The 19,104-nt window shown below is 28.1% G+C and overlaps 1 protein-coding gene across 11 annotated transcripts in view; it reads left to right on the top strand.

Annotated features, from left to right (window-relative positions):
- Spri (Src homology 2 domain-containing protein sprint) overlaps nt 1-18,670 on the top strand; it is a 328,447-nt gene extending 309,777 nt beyond the window's left edge. For 9 of the 11 annotated variants that reach the window (XM_072897990.1, XM_072897989.1, XM_072897999.1 and 6 more), the window contains 14 exons: nt 3,597-3,791; nt 6,179-6,363; nt 6,711-6,886; nt 7,195-7,293; nt 7,974-8,560; nt 8,949-9,591; nt 9,829-10,305; nt 10,385-10,538; nt 11,656-11,894; nt 15,175-15,641; nt 15,909-16,040; nt 17,194-17,436; nt 17,615-17,807; nt 18,006-18,670. In XM_072897990.1, coding sequence (XP_072754091.1) covers nt 3,597-3,791; nt 6,179-6,363; nt 6,711-6,886; nt 7,195-7,293; nt 7,974-8,560; nt 8,949-9,591; nt 9,829-10,305; nt 10,385-10,538; nt 11,656-11,894; nt 15,175-15,641; nt 15,909-16,040; nt 17,194-17,436; nt 17,615-17,807; nt 18,006-18,109 — 3,894 coding nt within the window. In that variant the 3' untranslated portion in view covers nt 18,110-18,670. The remainder of the gene's footprint in view (nt 1-3,596; nt 3,792-6,178; nt 6,364-6,710; nt 6,887-7,194; nt 7,294-7,973; nt 8,561-8,948; nt 9,592-9,828; nt 10,306-10,384; nt 10,539-11,655; nt 11,895-15,174; nt 15,642-15,908; nt 16,041-17,193; nt 17,437-17,614; nt 17,808-18,005) is intronic. The other 2 variants (XM_072897991.1, XM_072897995.1) reach the window with 1 other exon arrangement.
- The last annotated feature ends 434 nt before the right edge of the window (nt 18,671-19,104 follow it).

The raw sequence follows: 19,104 nt of genomic DNA, 5'->3' as shown, positions 1-19,104 counted from the left end.
GTGTCGCGTCCTTTATCACCGGCTGTTATCTGTTATCACCGTCATGCCTTCATCCTTCGTGCTACAGGGATTTCGGATATTGATTACGGTTAAGCGAATATTCGGCAGCAACCGCCTCTCATTCTACTTGAATTTCTTCTGGGAACGGGATATCCGTTCGTCGACCATTCCGTCAACTGTCAACATTCCTACCTATGTCTAGGGCCGTTTTTTGAGTGATTATTCTCTCGTCAGTACCACGGTCCAATATCTCGTTCTTTCAGAAGAGTTCTGTCCCTTCATAGTTGCAAAAAGTAATAGATATATGTATAAATATGTATATATAAAAGTTGTTTTTACATCATTTTTTACATGAAAAACATAAAATATAAAAAATATACAATATGTTTATATTTATTAGAGGACGGGAGTGTCCGATTAATTATAAAATTTGCATGCAGACGGTAACTGTTGTCCAGTAACGTGACTAAATATCGTGGTTTAATTAAGCATACTATAACATGCAATTTAAATTCGTGGATGCAGGTCCATATTAAATTTCGTGACATCACTTGCTATCCTTCAAAAATGTTTTTATTCCTACAATTATGCAATATCCATACAAATATGACTACACTGCGTGCGCAGTAATATAATAACTCTGTTTATGGGAGATTTTGTGTTTGTTGTTGTACTGCAAATTCAAATGGCAGATGATGATTGCGGATGCATATTCGCAATTAATTAAAGAAATTAATCTTAATACTATATAAATGTTTTAAGAAATTTTTTTTTTATTGTTGTTCTACATTCATAGATTATGATGATAATATTCTTTTTAGTTATATTATATATATATATATATATATATATATATATATATATATATATGTGTGTGTGTAAATATTGATAGAATGATTATTCAATGATGAAGAATTGATTATATAAGAGAAAAACATATACAACTCTGCTTAAAAAAAAAAAAAAAAAATAAACATCCTTTAAATGTCAAAAGTTTTTCTTGGGACGAAGCGGCAAGTCATCTTTTTTAAAATCAAGCAGATTTATTTGAACCATTAGTACATGAAACATTTTTTATACAAACTTTAAAAGTTATTGGAAGCAATTATGTATGTTAAATGAGTCATCTTGTATGTATCTTTTATTTTCTTATATGTATATATTGCTAGAATAAAATATTTGGACAAAAATTATACGAGAAACAGGACAGCGTCTTATCCGGCAGGACTTTTTCCGACGAGCAATTAAGGGATTTACAATTAGCTTTCTCTTTCCTCTCTCCCCCTCCCCCTCTCCCCTTGTTCTTTAGAAGAGAGAGTATTCAACACGCGATGCACGTCCACATTTAATCCCGTTAGCTCGAAACCGTGTGTCAGTCTGCATTTCAAATTAAATTACACTCAAACCCCTTCACCCACCAATGCCCCCCACCCCCTCTAACACTCCTCTTCTGGCTCTTTCTGGTTCCGCTTTGTCCGTCATCGATTTCGCTTTTCATCTACGTCGATTCGGAGAAAGAGGGAAATGCGATGGGAAATAAGTCACATTGGAATTAAAAAAAACGCATCGGTCGATCAGCATCAATCAAATGGTCGTCCAGAAAACGACCAAAGAATTGATCGAATCTTCAATCGTTCGAATATTTTTCCCTTTCCCCTTCTCCCCAAAAGAGCGAGAAAGTGTTCAAGTATCGTTTTTCCACGTCGTAAGACGAAAAAAAAAGAATTAGCGAGAAGAAACGATAAAAATGAATTACGACTGGTCACGAATCGGCTGCGAATAAAGATAACTGGACGACAGGCGGGAATAATGCGGAATTAAAGCGCATTGTGCGACAGAGCCGGCGGGATTTACGCGCCTCGGGGCTTAAAAGAGAGAGAGATTTTCATATTCGTAATAGCAAATTGATGAAAATTTCGTCGAAACAATTGCAAGCGCGTGTAAAATTTTATGAGAATTAATTTCCCTGCCGATAATTTAAACAGCAAATTTTTATATATTTTTTACAATATTACGTATATATCCTACGCAAAAAAATTAAAGGGCCACTTTTTTCCATATAAAAAAGGCCAATTTTCAAGTAGTTGTAACTTCCTTAAAAATAATCGGAATAAGATTAATAATAAAGCATTTCAAAGCTTGAAGTTTCTAATTTTAGAATCTTTAAATGAATTTCAATTTTTTCTATTCGTTACAAAATTACATTGTAAGAAAGCGACGTCCGTCGATTGAACAAATTTTTCAAAAGTTTGTCCAAGAATACCGAATTAAAAAAAATGCTAGTACGATTTCATTAATTTAAGTTTTTGAAATGTACAGAAAGAAAAACTTAAAACTTCGGCCTTTTGAACGAGTAACTGGAATACTTTTTACTTATAAATGTTGTAAAGTTCATTAAAATTTTAGCGTTTTTTCGATAACTTTCATTGATTTAAATAAAAAAAGATAAGAGCTCATCAATTTTTATTTGATTTTTAAGTAACAATTATGCTTTAAAAATGAATAATGATTGAAAAAATGATTAGAGCATTTTAAAGTGCTAAATTTCCTTTTTAATTTGCTCTTTTAATGATTATTGTACAATCATTTTTTTCACTTATTATAAGTGATCGAAATCAATAGTTCGATTTTGCTTTAATAATGAATATTTCGGCGAAAAAATTATAGAACATTCGTGAAAAAAGGAAATTAAAGCTAAAACTCTGCTCTTTAGCATACAATTAATAAAATCGTGCTAAGGTCTTTTTTAATTCGGTATTCTTAAACAAACTTTTGAAAAATTTGTTCAATCGACGGACGTCGCTTTCTTACAATATGTAATTTTGTAACAAATAGAAAGAATTAAAATTCATTTAAAAATTCTAACTAACTAGAAACTTCAAGCTTTAAAACTAGAAACTTCAAGCTTTAAAACGCTTTTCATTAATCTTATTTTGATTATTTTTAAGAAAGTTGCAACTACTTGAAAATTGGCCTTTTTTATTTGGAAGAAAGTAGTTCTTTATTTCTTTGCGTAATGTATTATTATAGGTTGACAAATATTTCAAGAAATATTCTTGTTATACAATTATATATATTTAAATTAATTTTTCTTAATAATTTTCTTAATAATTAACTTAAAGTAATTTTTTAATGTAAATAAAAAATTGTGCTTTTTCAAGTAAGCATAAATTTTTAAAATGAATAAATTAAATGTCTTCCATATTTTTTATATTTATATTAAATCTTTAACAATTTAAACGGTTTCAGTAAAATTGAAGTAATATTGTATAATTTTTGTAATCGATTGCTCATAATTTTAATAGAAATATCTTATAGATAAGATTTATGTAATTGAAATATCTTAATAATTTTTTATATTAAAGATTATGGACGATTAATACCATTAATTAAAGATTAATAATAATTATATAAATTATAATTAAAGATAAATATATAACATATATAATTGAAGACATTTATCTCAAAAGAAATCCTGATAAATAAAAATCATTTTGTTATAAAGAGCTTATTCTGTTCTAAGCTTCTGTTATTATTTTTAGATAAAGCTATAATATTATTCGTTATATATCATCGTAATACCTTTTTCTTATTAGAGTCAAGAATCCCTTTCATCGGAAGGATCGGCCACTTCGGAAGGATCTTCGGGAGGTTCCACGGAAAATTCTGGAAGCGAGGTGGCTTGCGACATCACTCTGATCGAAAGACTTATACGCTCTCATCCAATCTGGTTTCTGCCCGGCATCCAGAGAGCTGGAGCCTTTCACTTATTGCAGGGCAAAGAAGAGGGGGTGAGTGTGCATTTATAAGTAATCGTAAATTAAAATTAGAAATTTAAACTTTGTATAATATTATATATCGCATTTTCAAAATAAGATAAGTGTAATTTGAAACAAATAGTTTTATTTAATCTTAAACATTTGTATTTTGACATATATTCAAATATTTTTTGATATAAGAATTTATAAAATTATTTGTACATTTTTTAAAATTATCGGTATAATAATGCGAGCAAAATTATTGAATTACGCTATATGATAAGCAAAAATTATGGATAACTAAAAAATAAACTTAATTTCTGCGAGAATTGAAATGTGTGATTTAGGATTAATAATAAGTATTTATAATATTGTAAATATTACAAATGTAAAGTTACGAGAATGAAATATTTATTACTTTTAATTAATTAATTGGTGAGATAGAATTGATTATATGCATAGCGCTGAATTAATTCAATTTATTCTATATATTTTTTTTAATTCATACTTTTTTAATCCATATTCTTTTTTAATTAATATATATTTTTAATTAATGTATATTATGTAACACAAATGAGTAATAAAAGATAGAATAATTTTTAAATTTGATAATTTTAATATTAATAGTAATAGCAAATCAAATCATGTATATATATATATAGTGTGTGTGTGTAATAATTGATTATCAAAAAACTTTTTTTTTATCTGAGCATTAGATGAAATCAACATTTTTTAGAAATCTAGCAGCTTTGAAATTAAAATATTCGAAATCATATTTTAAAAAAATTAAATTTTATTATACATCATTCTGCTTACCTTGTTTTTGTTCTTTGTATGTCGATTATCTCTATGCATTATTATCTTCTTTCTGAATGGAACGTATCATTTTTGCTCGGCACCATTTTCCGCTATCCACATTTACATCTGCTGCTGCATGCCTTTGAAACAATGAATGTGAGTGTTGTCTACTTCTAACATCCGGACTCGTACTATCGCAAAGAAGAAAAGAAACCGCATGACTCCCAGAGTGATGGAAAACTGTGCCAATGCTTGACGGCACGCAATTGATGCAAAATTGTGCTGGGAAAATCTTTTACATACTTACGTAAATCGCGGCAGCAAAATTGATGAAGCACATAACTTATCATTACTGGCATTATTCTTTTTATATTTTCATGTAACATTCATAGAATATTTTAGAAGCCTCCTTGAAAACTTATAAATCCATGACACTACATAATCTAACAATAAGATTCAAAAAAAAATTTAGAGTTTATTCTATATTTTATTTTAAAAAATTCTAGAATTTAATCTACATTTTTTATAAATCTCTTTATAATTTCATATATAATTTATTTTATATTTTTTATAATTTTTTATAATCCTATATATAATATTATATTTTCGAGATTTTTTGCTATATAAAAAAAGTTATTAAAACAAATTCAATAATATTAAAATTTCTTTTTAACCAAACGGATAAGTTTTTTTATTATAAGTAATTTAAAAATTTAGGTTATTAAAAAGGGATTGAAAACAGAAAATTGTGAAATATATCTTTCGGCAAGCTTAATAAAGAAACCGATTAAGGCATAGCGGTAAAATGTTTGTTGTCTTCATTCACAATTACTTTTCATCTTTTCTCTCCTTTTTTTATAATGGTGCCCGTGCTGTATAATCAGCGTAGAAATGATTGCGAGCGATGAGACACTGCTCTTTCGCCATTGCTTCCTCTCTGACGACTCATTGTTTTGCACTTTTGTTAATCCTCCGCCATTTCTATGCTTTCCGCTGCCTCATGGCCGGTAACGAATTACACTGTCCAAAAACAATGTGCCTCGCAATTACTTTTTATAAATGAAACACTATAGATGAGTTCCCTTTTTGTTCTATCCAAAAATTAAAACCTTAGATAAAAAACTTTAAATCTTTGTGATTTTTTTGTTTCAAAGATCTGTTATTTTTTCTTTCGGCTATTTTTAATTTAAGAAATTTTGCCTTTTTTTTATTTTTCAGTCTCCGTGAAAAAAAGAGAGATTCGAAAATTATAAAAATAAAGAGGAGCTAATATATATAATATTTCTTTCATCTACTTTCAATTTATATTTATAAGCTCATGTCTTTTAAAGTCTTTATTTTTTAATTTCCTAATTTTTTATGATTACGTATATTTTAAGAATTTTTAGATAATATCTTGTTGAAATCTGTATTGCTTATTATATTATTTCTTGAAGCCTCTTCTTCGAGAAAAAAAATAAAAAAACAGGAAAAACCTAATTATATGATGTACGAAATATATAATTAAAAAAGAGATGATTTTAATATTTAGTTAATTTTAATGAAAATAAAAAATATAAATAAATACTTTTTTTATATTTATTATTGTTTTTTTTTCTTATAAGCATACATTTTTGTTGCAGAATTTCGTGGTTCGACAATCGAGTCAGAGTGACACAATGGCTCTCTCGGTGAGATTACCAGCTGGGAAGGGACCATACATTGAGCATTACTTGATCCAGGCCAACAAGGGCAAACTAAGCTTGGAAACAAGCGAGAATAGATTTGACAATATCCCTTCATTGATAGCTCACTATTCGCAGTGCTGGTGAGTGCCCTTTTCTCTTTTCTTATTTATTACGGATTTCCGCTCCAGAAACGACACGAGATATCGTCTCTCATTCTTATCTTCTGATTTTTATAAATTCCTATGTGTCACAAATCATAGCTTTAATCAATGCTGCACTCTTTTGTTCTTATTCTTCTACTTTTTTAAAGTTTTTTGTAGTTACATTGTATATTCTGAATTATATTTAACAATATATAAGTAAAAAAAAACAAAAATATGTATAAAAAAGATATATATAATAGAAATATAATATATTATATATCTGAGAGAGAGTAATTTAAATGAGAAAATAATAATTTTGATTTATGAAAATTATTGGCAAACAGTGACGAGTTGCCGGTACAGTTGACCTTGCCAAGAGCAATGCGAGAGGCGAAGAATAGGCAACAATTGTCATCGCTGGCGTTGCTTGGCCAAGAATTTTGGCGGTATCCTATGGCAAATCCAAAACCACCAGAAAGTAGTAGCAGTAATACTTCTAGTCTCAGCAGTTTCCACGGTGGTAAGTTTTTGACAGAATTTAAATCCGTAAAAAGATTTATTTTATTTGTTTTTTTTAAAGATATATAAATATAAGTCAAATATAAAATATTAAAAAATCTTTAAAAAAAATTGATTTATACATATATATAGAAATAAAGTAAAATCAGTTCTCTAATAAATATATTAATAATGAAAAGATTTATTTGACATTTTGAGTTAAAATTTGTAGCTTATTACTTAGGTTTGTTAAAAATTAACATTTGATACTAAATAGACTTAAAGTTAAGTAAGAATTATAGATAAAGAAGATATTCCTTTTTTTCGCAGGCAACAATAACCATAATAATAACAATAACAATAACGCAGACACGCCTATTACGGAGAATATAGTGCTCAATCTGGCCCCCATATCGTCTCACAATACACGTAAGAGGATATTTTTTTTTTTATTTATATAAGTATTTTTTTCTGCATTTGTTATGTTAATGATTGAAATGCTTTTTTATCAGTCGAAGTTTTTAAAACGGTTTTTTGTTTATTTATTTATTTATTTTTTTGAAAGATTATTGCGTTTATATTATTCTAGTTTAAGAAATAGTTATGCATAAAAAAAAGCAATCTCGTAATATTTTTAAATATATATTTTATATACATTATCATTATCACATCATATATCATATATATATATACATATCAATTTTTTTATAAATTTTATTTTGTAGAAACTACTTTTTTTAAAATTATAAAATATATTTAAAAGTTAATTAGGTACACATACACAGAAGCATTTAAAAATTATACTATTTGAAAGTAATGTTATTAAATATAGAATTCAGTAAATTTATTATATAATGTTAAAATGAATATAAATCAATAAAAATAAAATAATATAATTATAATATGAGAAAACATCTTTTTTAATTCATATTTTTATCTTTTTTGTATTTTTTTAATTTTCTATTTTTAAGACCTTGATTATGATACTTAATGTAAAATCTGGGCAATCTATCGTTTATATTTAGAATTATCGTTTTCAGAAGTTAGCCAAGACAAATTCCTACAAGCTCTTCTAAAAATAATTTGTCACCTACAATTATTTTTGCCAGCAGACACCCCCTCTCCGACGAACCCCGTTAACGCGAACACATCGACATTTGCATCATCGTTGCCACGTCAGCCGCGTCCGACTCCGCCGAATACTCTCAATCTGACAACCTTCAATGAACCTTTGAATGACAACAGAAGAGATCGGATCTTATCACCAGGTGATAAACTCTCTCACAAACTGATCTCGCCGAACCTTGTGCAGAGCATACGATGCCCATCACCGGTGGTCCACAATGTGGAGAACAATGTTCTGAGTCCTGCGCAGGATGTCAAGAGCTTTGACAGTCTGAAGAACGGCCTGGACACGCCCAAGTCAACGACAGTCGAGTTCGTCAAGAATTCGGAGAAATTTATTTCTCCCTCAAACTTTCATCAGAACAACCTGTCATGCGCCACGTCACCGGAATTACCGGATATTAGGAACATTGTTGTTGAGAATGATAAAACTACGCAAAATGTGAAAACGCCACCGCCACCACCACCAAGATGGGCTAAACCTGGCATCAGTCAGAATCAAAGTAATTTTACTGTAACTACGACGGTGACCTTCAACGTGAATCAGAATAACAGCTTGAACACTTCGCAGGTAAAATTGAGAAATGTATAATTTTTTTAATATATAATAAACATTCTTAATTTAAACGTTCTTAATTTTTAAATTTTATATATAAATAATTGTACATATTTTTGAATTTTTTAAAATATAATTTATATATTTTTATAATATCTTATAGTATTTTATATTTTTTTTATTTCATAGTTTTAAATTTTAATGTATAAATAATTTTTTTATATATTTTATTGTAAATTTATTTATATACTTATTATTGCATTTATACATATGTTGTTTTTTATTGTTGTATAAAAATAAAGAGTAATTAGTAATTTTTTTAAAAATTAAAGAATTATAAGAAATATTTCTCTATACTAAAGTTTTTATTTTTATCACAATTTTTTCATCTGTCTGCCAACAGCAAAATACACCGTCGGATCACACTACATCACTACTGAGTCCTCAATCTAACAAATCTCTCATTTCCAACTTCTCCATCAAATCACCTCTCTCGCCCATCACACCAGTTTTATCCCCCACCTCCAAGCTAATCTCGAAAACACCCAGCGTACTTTCTCCAAATACTCCTTCTAGCACTAGTAAATCGAAAAGACGGCGTGATCGTGAAAACCGGAAAAATTCCCAACATTATCAAGAGTCAGATATCTTGGAATCATATTATCGCAGTTCTCCAGCTGACAAGATTTCCGACTACGAGGATATCTGGAACACGACCGATCAATCGACGCAGTCGACCTGGAATGACAGGTTGAAAGATAATAAGATTGTTTGCATCTCGCAAGATCGTTTGAGGAATTCCAATGATCATTTGTTGAGTCCCAAAGAATCCGAGAGAAGTCTTATTAGTGAAAGATCACCAGCGGGAGAACAGGTGATTTTGAAGAGTGACAGATTCATCTTTAAAAAAGATAAGATAGGATACAAGGAGATGACAAGTCCAGAGTTTAGTAGCTTCAAGCCTGTTACCGAAATGAAAAGTCCTGATCAGAGTTTATTAGAGGAAATTGGAATGGGAAAGAGACCTGATCTGCTATCCAGAGTTTGTAAGTATCTATTAGGCAGTTAGAGAATGGCATATAAAAAAGTATTTTGTAACAAATCCATGTAAAAAGAGAGTATTTAAAAGTTAAACAAAGATATTTTTAGATAATTATAAAGATATTGAAAATCGTCAGATTATTTTTTAAGTTATTCCAGTCATTCAGTTAAAATTTAATTATCAAATCTGTTTAAAAAATTTTTTTTTTTAATATTAAAAATCTTTGTGTATATTTCCGTAGGCAGTGCCAATTCATTGAACAGTCCGAACACAGTGACGCCTCCGAGAAATAAATTGGGCCTCGTTCTGGCAAATTCAGAAAACAACAGTCCCATGACTCCCGAATCTAAACAGAATAGCCCGTTTTATGCTGAACCAGCTGATGCTATTGCTCAAAATGTTATAGTTGCGAGAAGACGACCAACCAGAAATAATCCAGCAATAAACAAGTACCGACATAGCGAGCCAAACTGGTTACAAGCTCCGACAGGAAACAATGCTAATCAATTGCATCCTATTGACTGGGAAGAACCCACTGAGGAAACAGAAGATAAGACGCCATTAATTTCGTCGTCTGTCGACAACCTGGCAAAGAGATTGGGCCAAACTAGAGAGACGAAAAAGATTCTTCGAGCGAAACCTGTTCAGCCACCGAAGATAAGAACTAAGGTATTCAATGACACTTCCTGGACGGTAGACTCCAGCTGGGAATTTATAGGTACGTCAAAAATACAAAAAAATGTGCGTATATGTGTGAATGTACATGCTAGACACAGATTCTCAACTATTTCGGATAGGCAACGACACGGAGGAGCCAGATTGTGAACCAGCGTATGATTGTGATGCCGACTACGACGGTGACAATGTTGCGAGAAAATTCCCGGGTGACGAGGAATGTAATAGAAACATGATTGGCGACACCTTGACAGTTCAAAGTATAATTCTGCAACGGTAAGTGTTTTTTAGTAACATAAATAAAAAAGAACTGCGCAAACAAAGAAGGTTATAGGCTACGTGCTCTGGTGTAAAGAAATAAATGAAAATATAATATATATATATATATATATGAAACAATAATTAAAAGCACTCTTTTGTATGTGACCGAAATGTGAAGAATAAGTGAAAAATATGAGAAAAAGGTAGAGACAGTAGAGATGGACGCGATAAGAAGATCTTCATGCATCTCAAGAACGACCGAATTAGAAATGAAGTGGTTAAACAACAAATGGGGATTGAAGGATATATAATATAATTTAGGACATAAATATTAAATAATTAACATGATATGGCCACGTCCAAAGAATAGAAACTATACAGTCTATGGTCATCATATCCTAGTTTACCCTACATATAATAAAAAAGAATTAACGAATATTTTTAACATAAGGGTGTATGTCCAAAATCAATGTTTTTTATATATATATATAAACATGAAAAATTATTAAGAATTTTATGATAACAATCAAATACGAACATTTTTTTATCAACTTTTGAGAATGTAATTTTTCTTCTAATTGATTTCCTATTTAATAATGAATTATAGTGTATTTGTTATTTAATTATTTTATATTAAAATTAAAATTATTAAATTAAATTAAAATATCTATGAAAATATGTATTGATATGCTATTATTTTTTAATGTAGGAAAATTTTTTAATAAAGAATAATGACGTATTATTATATAATTTTGAAAAGTCGGTATAAACTATAAAAAATATAATTTGTAACATGCAACTAAAAATTAACATTTCTACTTAAAAAATTCAAGATAATCTTGTTGATTTCGACAAAAATTCTAAAGATAACGTAAATGTCATCGACTCAAAACCAAATAATTTTTGTCTAAAATATTTATTTGCCAAGATCTTTTCAAAGATATGTATGATAAAATGTAAAACTCTTTAGAGTATGATTCAACATTTTAACCGCACCACCTTGTATATGATGACAATGAAAAGTGTGAGAATGTTCCCAAATCAAATATTTTTCCGACAAAAAGTTACAAATTTTGAGATTGATAAAAAATATTTGATAAATAATAATAAATGCGATCTTTAAATCCAACAGATATCCGGAATTGCTGAAGTCGTCGCCGGACACGTGCGAATCGCTATATAGCGACCGAAACTCCTCGTATGACAACGTAGAAAAGCGGAACGTGGATCGCAACGATACGCCAGATTCGCGGAAAGATCGCACATATGATCCTTCTGAATGGGAGACCATGCTGGACACGGACGTGGAAACCGACATGGAAAAAGTCAAGCGAAACAAGAGTTTTAAAGACCGATTGGATCCTCTTTTGTGTAAGTTTTATATCTTAATAAATTAATTATTTTAAAAATTTCTACAAATATTTTTAAACATTTTTATTATACTTAAAAAATTTTATTACATTTATTTTTATTAAATAATTTTTTTCAACCGACACGGTAGTGTTACAACGCTAACTGTACGTAGAAAACACAATGCACGAATCATTGATATCTATGTACAAACCTTGACAAACATGTAACTGTGATTAGCACGTTAAATAACAGACGCCTTGCGTAACTATAAATGTGTTCATCTGTCATGTTATTGTTCTTACTGTAAACAGTAGCTATATATAAAATAAAATATAAGAAAGAAAATAAAATTTGTTTAATATATTGAAATGTACATATAAAATAAAAAGTGTATACCTATTGTATAAAATATAAATTATATAATATTTATTATAATAAATTAAAATAAATTGTAAATATAATAATTAAACACACATAATGAGAGAATAAAAATAAATATATAATCATTGTGAAAGAATGCAATAATTTAGCATCGATGCATTACTATTTCGAAAAACATCAATTTAAGAAAAATAAGATTTTAGAAGTATGAAATCGTGGTGTGCAATTAAAAATTGAATCAATACATTCACATTGACAGGAAAGAAATAAAGTATGCGTTGAACGACACGTCACGTAAGAGTGGAACAAAGAGTTTTCTTCACTCACAATGACATGACTCAACTCGTCTAGCAGAGAAACAACGAAATATGACTATTATGTATTAAAAATGCACTAAGTTCATAATGATTTTTAACGCGATTCTATTTTGTATAATTTTTAAACATATATATAAAATAAATAAGAATAATTAGTAATGAAAAAGAAAAATAAATTATATTAGAAATAAATAAATATATACATATATATATATATATATATGATTAAAAACTGAGAACAATAATTAAATAGATAAAAATTAATTTTTTTATTTAAAAAATTTTTATTTTTTAAATATTTCTTTTTATAAATATTATAAATTCTTTTTATAAATATTAAATTGTTGCTATAAGCAACAATTCTTCTACTATAATAATTTTATCTTTAAAATTTAAAAGGTTTTAATTCCTATTATAATTAAGAAACTTCTTTCTTTAATTATACATTCAGTAAATTTTATTTTGCATATTTATACTAGATAACGAAAATTTTTTGTGGAAAATATTTATGTATATGAAGATTTATTTTTATTTAATTATGACACAATTAATTGAGAAGAGATTAAGTCTTTAAAAAAATATGATTATTGTACGATCATTTTTTCACTAGTTATAAGCGTTCAAAGTCAACAGCTCGATTTTGCTTTAATAATGGATATCTCGGCGAAAAAAAATCACAGAACATTCGTTAAAAAAGGAAATTAAAGCTAAAACTCTATTCTTTAACATACAATTAATGAAATTGTGCTAGAATTTTTTTAAATTTGATATTCTTGAACAAACTTTTGAAAAATTTGTTTAATCGACGGACGTCGCTTTTTTACAATGTAATTTTGTAATGAATAGAAAGAATTGAAATTCATTTAAAGATTCTAAAACTAGAAACTTCAAGCTTTGAAACGCTTTATTATTAATCTTATTCCGATTATTTTTAAGGAAGTTACAACTACTTAAAAATTGGCCTTTTTTTATATGGAAGAAAGTGGCTCTTTAATTTTTTTGTATAATGTAAATATGTATTGGTATAAATATAAACGATGTATTGATATAAATAGCGAGATTATCTTGATGGTTATACAACCGGGCAACTGTGACTGACCGATCGGTGACAAGAAAAAAAGTATTAACCCCTCCTTCTTTCTAAACGGCAGTAGCGACATCAATCTCTAGTATTTTTTCTTGCTGCCTTTAGTGATGTTCGGTCGTCAGCCGATCGGTCAAAATCCATTGTGTTATTTAAGTAAAGTTAGTGCGATCGTATCTTTGTGACTAAAGATTAGATGGTGATCTTATTAATATTTTCTTATTTTTCATGTTAAATTAAAAAGAATTGTCTTTTAGCCTTTTTAAACAATTTAAATCAATTTTAATGTTTCAGTCATATTTGAAAAAAGAAAATAATTATAGTTAAAGGTGAGAAACAAATAATTAAAGCCCTTTCAACTTTTTCATCATGTCACAGTTCCTAAAATTATAAGAAGAGTTCTAATTTAATTTAAATTAAAAAAATTAAATTATAGGAAAGTGAAGTTAAGAAAAAAGAAGATTAAAATGATTTGTATCTTTTTTAATATTTAAAAATAATAAATCTTTTCTTAATCATTTTTTTCCTTTTTGGGGAAAAGCAGCTTAGTACTTTGATCTATCAAATAAATAATAAATATAATGTAAATTTTTGATATAATTGATCAATTTAATGTAAACTAGAAAAAAATAAAACATTTTAAATATTGATTGTAAAAAATTCAAAAGATAGCTGTAAAAATTATTTTTGAGTCATGATATTTTTCAAAATAACATATAAAAATATTAATATGCTAATGTGGCGTGATATAAGAATTTTTGATAACTTAAAGATACATAACTTAAATTTTTATTTTATGCAAAAAATATTGTTTTTTTCATTCATTATATATAAATTGATATCATGTTTCATTTTAATTCATACGCATAATGCAAAAGTGTCTTATAAAAAAGAAATGGCTAAAGAGTGGATAATATTATAATTAATTGCTCGCCAGAGAAGAATATTCACTAATTAAAAATCGAGATGGAGTGTGAAAAATGTAAACGGTTTTGTGTCCAGAAATTCTTCCAAAGAATTATAATCTGGATTCAACGACTTCTCAAGAAAAGTATGGATATTTCTGAATGTAAGAATTGATAATTAACAATTAGCAATGATCAATGTAAAATTATAGAATGTATTTTCTCAAATATATAATTTTTATAATTCTTGATTTGAATTTATAATTTTTTATATAACATATTTCTAGTTTGCAATTTGAATTTTTTTAAATAAAAATTTTATATCGAGGGTTCCATAACATAGGGGCGTAACAATCAAAAACTTTTGGCGTTTAAAAAAGTTAATTTAAAGTTATTGCAATAATTCTTATTCGAATGATAAACAGACATGTATTTTATTTAATATCAACTGATTCAAGAAGCATAGTTTCGAGACAGGCTTAAGAAATATTACAATGTACAATAAAATGTGTTTTATCACAAATATAATTAGTACAATATAAAATATTATAACACTTTCTTTTCCGATTTTAACATTCTGAAAATAATTTTCATTTTCCTTTTTTTTATAGCGCCGCCACGAATACAAGCGCTTTCGAGAAATCGCGATCAACAAAATGGAACCGGGGCGGCTATTAGAGCTTACGCTCTTCAACTTGCAGCAGACAAAACCACGACCTTTTCGCAGAATATCGACAACTTTATTCAATGCACGCGAGAGAGTAAAGAGGTAACTCCTCACGTGGTGATGCGCAACATGCGGCAGTTCATGTCGGGGATGAAGAATTACCTGGTGAAACATGGTGAACGCGAGTTTGAGAAAGAGGTGGAGAAGGAACGATTAAAGTTACGGCCGAACGAGTTCCTCAATCTCGACGCAATCCTCGAGGATGTGATGATGGGCCTGGTAGTGAGGCCCCTGCGGGAACACGTTTGTCGGCTCTTCATTGATTACTATGTCGCCACTGGAGTGCTCCAGACCCTGGCAGCGAACATCCAGCACGCCCAGGGCAAGACCATTCATGATCTTGGCGTCCGAGTAAGTAGATCTCATACATACATGTATATAATAAACTGTGGATCAAAAGATGTAATAATATCTTTTAAAATATAGTTTTATTAAATGTAAATTTATATAATTTTACCAAAAAGATATAACAAAGAGAATACTAAATACGTGTTTAATTTGACATTAATCAAATATTATTTAGTCTTGAAAATAAAAAATTGACGAATTTATATTTATTTCATATTTATTTATTATTATTTATTATCTTACGTGATATTTATTAAATCTCGGTTGCAGTCAAAGATCATCCCCCCTTCAGAGGAGAATCTTGAACGCATTCTCAAGTGCATTGAACGACTGCAAAGAGCTGACTCTCCGCTTGAAAAACTGGAGCACCTATTAACAGCCATTTCGGCCATTTTTAATTCTGTAAGTTTTTCCGCAATTTTTCTCTCATTAACAGAATTATAAATATAATGTGAGATGAATCATACATTCTCATCAATATTTTCAAAATTTTTTGTTAACGCTTTTAATAATTTTCAATAGTTTTTAATTAAAACGTACATTTTTTTATTTTCTTAATAATTTCTTTCATTAATTTTTATATAATAATTATTAAAACGTAACCTTTTCTAATTATAATTAAAAATTATATTTTTTTAAATATAATTATAGATAAATAATTATAAATAAAACAATATATATAATATATACATTACGCAAAAGAATTAAGGGCCACTTCTTGCGTATAAAAAAGGCCAATTTTCAAATAGTTGCAACTTTCTTAAAAATAATCGATAAAAGATAAGATAGATCAATAAAAAGAAAGAATAAGATCAATAAAAAACGTTTCAAAACTTGAAGTTTCTAGCTTTAAAATTATTAAATGAATTTCAATTCTTTTTATTCGTTCCAAAATTACATTGTAAGAAAGCGACGTCCGTTGATTGAACAAAAGTTTTCAAAAGTTTGTTCAAGAATGTCGAATTTAAAAAAATCTTAACGCGATTTCATTAATAAGGTGTTAAAAAACAGAGTTTTAGCTATAATTTCTTTTTTTAACGAATGTTTTTTTATTCGGCGAAATATTCATTATTAAAGCCAAATCAAGCTTTTGAAATTAAACGCTTATAACTAGTGAAAAAATAATTGTACAATAATCATTAAAAAAGCAATTTAAAGAGAAAAGTTAGCACTTTAAAATGCTCCTATTGTTTTTTCAATCATTATTCATTTTTAAAGCGTATTTGTTACTTAAAAATCAAGTAAAAATTGCACTTTTATCTTTATAATTTAAATCAATAAAAGTTAACAAAAAAACGCTAAAATTTTCATGAACTCTACAATATTTATAAGTAAAAAGCATTCCAGTTACTCGTGCAAAAGGCCGAAGTGTTAAGTGTTTTTTCTGTACATTTCAAAAAACTTAAATTAATGATTATTAATTTTTTGCGTAGTGTATACACATATAACTAAAAATTTAAAAAAACAATGAAAAAATTAATTGATTTTAAATAACAAAAGATAAAATAAATTTAATTATAAATATTATTTTTATTGTTTAATTATGATTTTATAGGTGAAGCAAGCTAATTCTGGTAGACATATTACACTGGGTGCCGATGACCTTTTGCCATTGGTGATCTGGGTTTTGGTACGCGGTAAAGTAGTGGACGCGGAAATCGAGGCCGAATACATGTGGGGTCTGTTACACGCTTCCCTATTAAATGGCGAGGGCGGCTATTATTTGACAACACTATCGAGCGCGGTGCATGTTTTAAAGACCTTCATGTCTAGCCAGGGCACCATGTCTACACTAAACGTAAGCAATAAATATCGCTTACATATTTCACTAGATAATAGTATATTCAAAACTTACATATTTCACTATATAATAGTACATTTAAAGCTTATTTTCGTGGATTTATATATTATTTAATAAATTTCAATTGTGTGCGAATATCTTGACGACAAAGGTAAAGATAAAGGTTTTTATGTAGGGATGTGGAACGCCCGACTGTTCGTCTGTGCTGCGGATTTTGGTACCGGATGAACTGCACGGTTCCCTAAACACTAGAACGCTTCCGGTGCGACCTAACATGAACACCAGGGAAATCTGCCGCATCCTCGCGCATAAGATCAGATGCACCAATCCTCAGGATTATGGGCTTTTCAAGTTGGTCCAGGGGGAAGGTATACATGTGTTTAATATGCAAATATAAAATATAATTTAATATGAGAGAGAGAAAGAGAAATATAATATAATATAAAATATATTTATAATAGAATAATATTATAATAAGTATTATAAAAAATATTATATTATATAAAAATTATTATATAAATATAATAAATATTATATAAATAACATAATAATAAATATTATTTCAGAAACATTGCTTGGAGATCACGAGTGTCCACAGGAGCTCTCTCACTGCCTTTTCGCCTACAAACGGATCGACGCGAAAATAGCGTGGCCCAAGACCAGTTCTTAAAAGTCGCAAAGTATTTTAATTAACGTAAAATTAATCTCTCTAGATATTACTCTAAGTCGATATCGCCTTTTCCAAGATATGGCATAAATCATGGAAAATACGTTTTCTTTTCTACTAAAAAATACCTCTTTTTATCGGATTTATACAATTTCAATTTGTGCATTTGAGAATTTTTTTAAAAAGAATTTTGACATGGAAATTCTTTCAACACTGCCATTTTCATAAATAGTTTTTTATAAGAAATTAACGATAGGTAAATAAGAGAATCTTTGTCACTCACATGTAAGTACTTTGGTTACTTAACAAAAGAAAAGAAATAAAGAAAAATAAAGTATTAATTAGATCATTAGAAACAAAAGAAAAATTGATATAAATTTCCTAATTTGTATAAATAGAAATTTCAAACATGCAATGTTTTATTATAGCTTCGTTATATTTTAACCCTCAGAAGGTAGAATTTTGGTTTTTAAGAACACACACACACACGTACACACGCACGCACGCACGCACACACACACATTAAAATTAATCCTAAAATACAAAAAAAAACAAAAAAAACAATAGTATGATAAATGGTATATATGTGTGTGTATGTGTGTGTGTATATATACACATATATATATATATATATACACATATATATATATATACATACATATATATATATATATACACATATATATATATATATACATACATATATATATATATATATATATATAATTATTTTTTTTCTTATAGACATTATATTTATATAAAAAGATATATAAATAATAATATATATCATTTTTCTTCTAAATAAATTTAAGTTTCTAATTGTGATAGATTTCTTTTAATAGGATTATATAAATCCCAACGAAGTGTGATACAATAAATATTAAAAATTCACAACTAAAATTTACAGTATTTCATATGGTATCTTCTGATACTATAATTTTTGTATAATTTAATATTTTCTCTTATTCAACATTTTTACTAAAATTTGTGTTTCGACT

Source organism: Anoplolepis gracilipes, chromosome 8, assembly GCF_047496725.1.
Source record: "Anoplolepis gracilipes chromosome 8, ASM4749672v1, whole genome shotgun sequence".
Lineage (NCBI taxonomy): Eukaryota > Metazoa > Arthropoda > Insecta > Hymenoptera > Formicidae > Anoplolepis > Anoplolepis gracilipes.
This window is presented reverse-complemented; position numbering and strand designations above follow the sequence as displayed.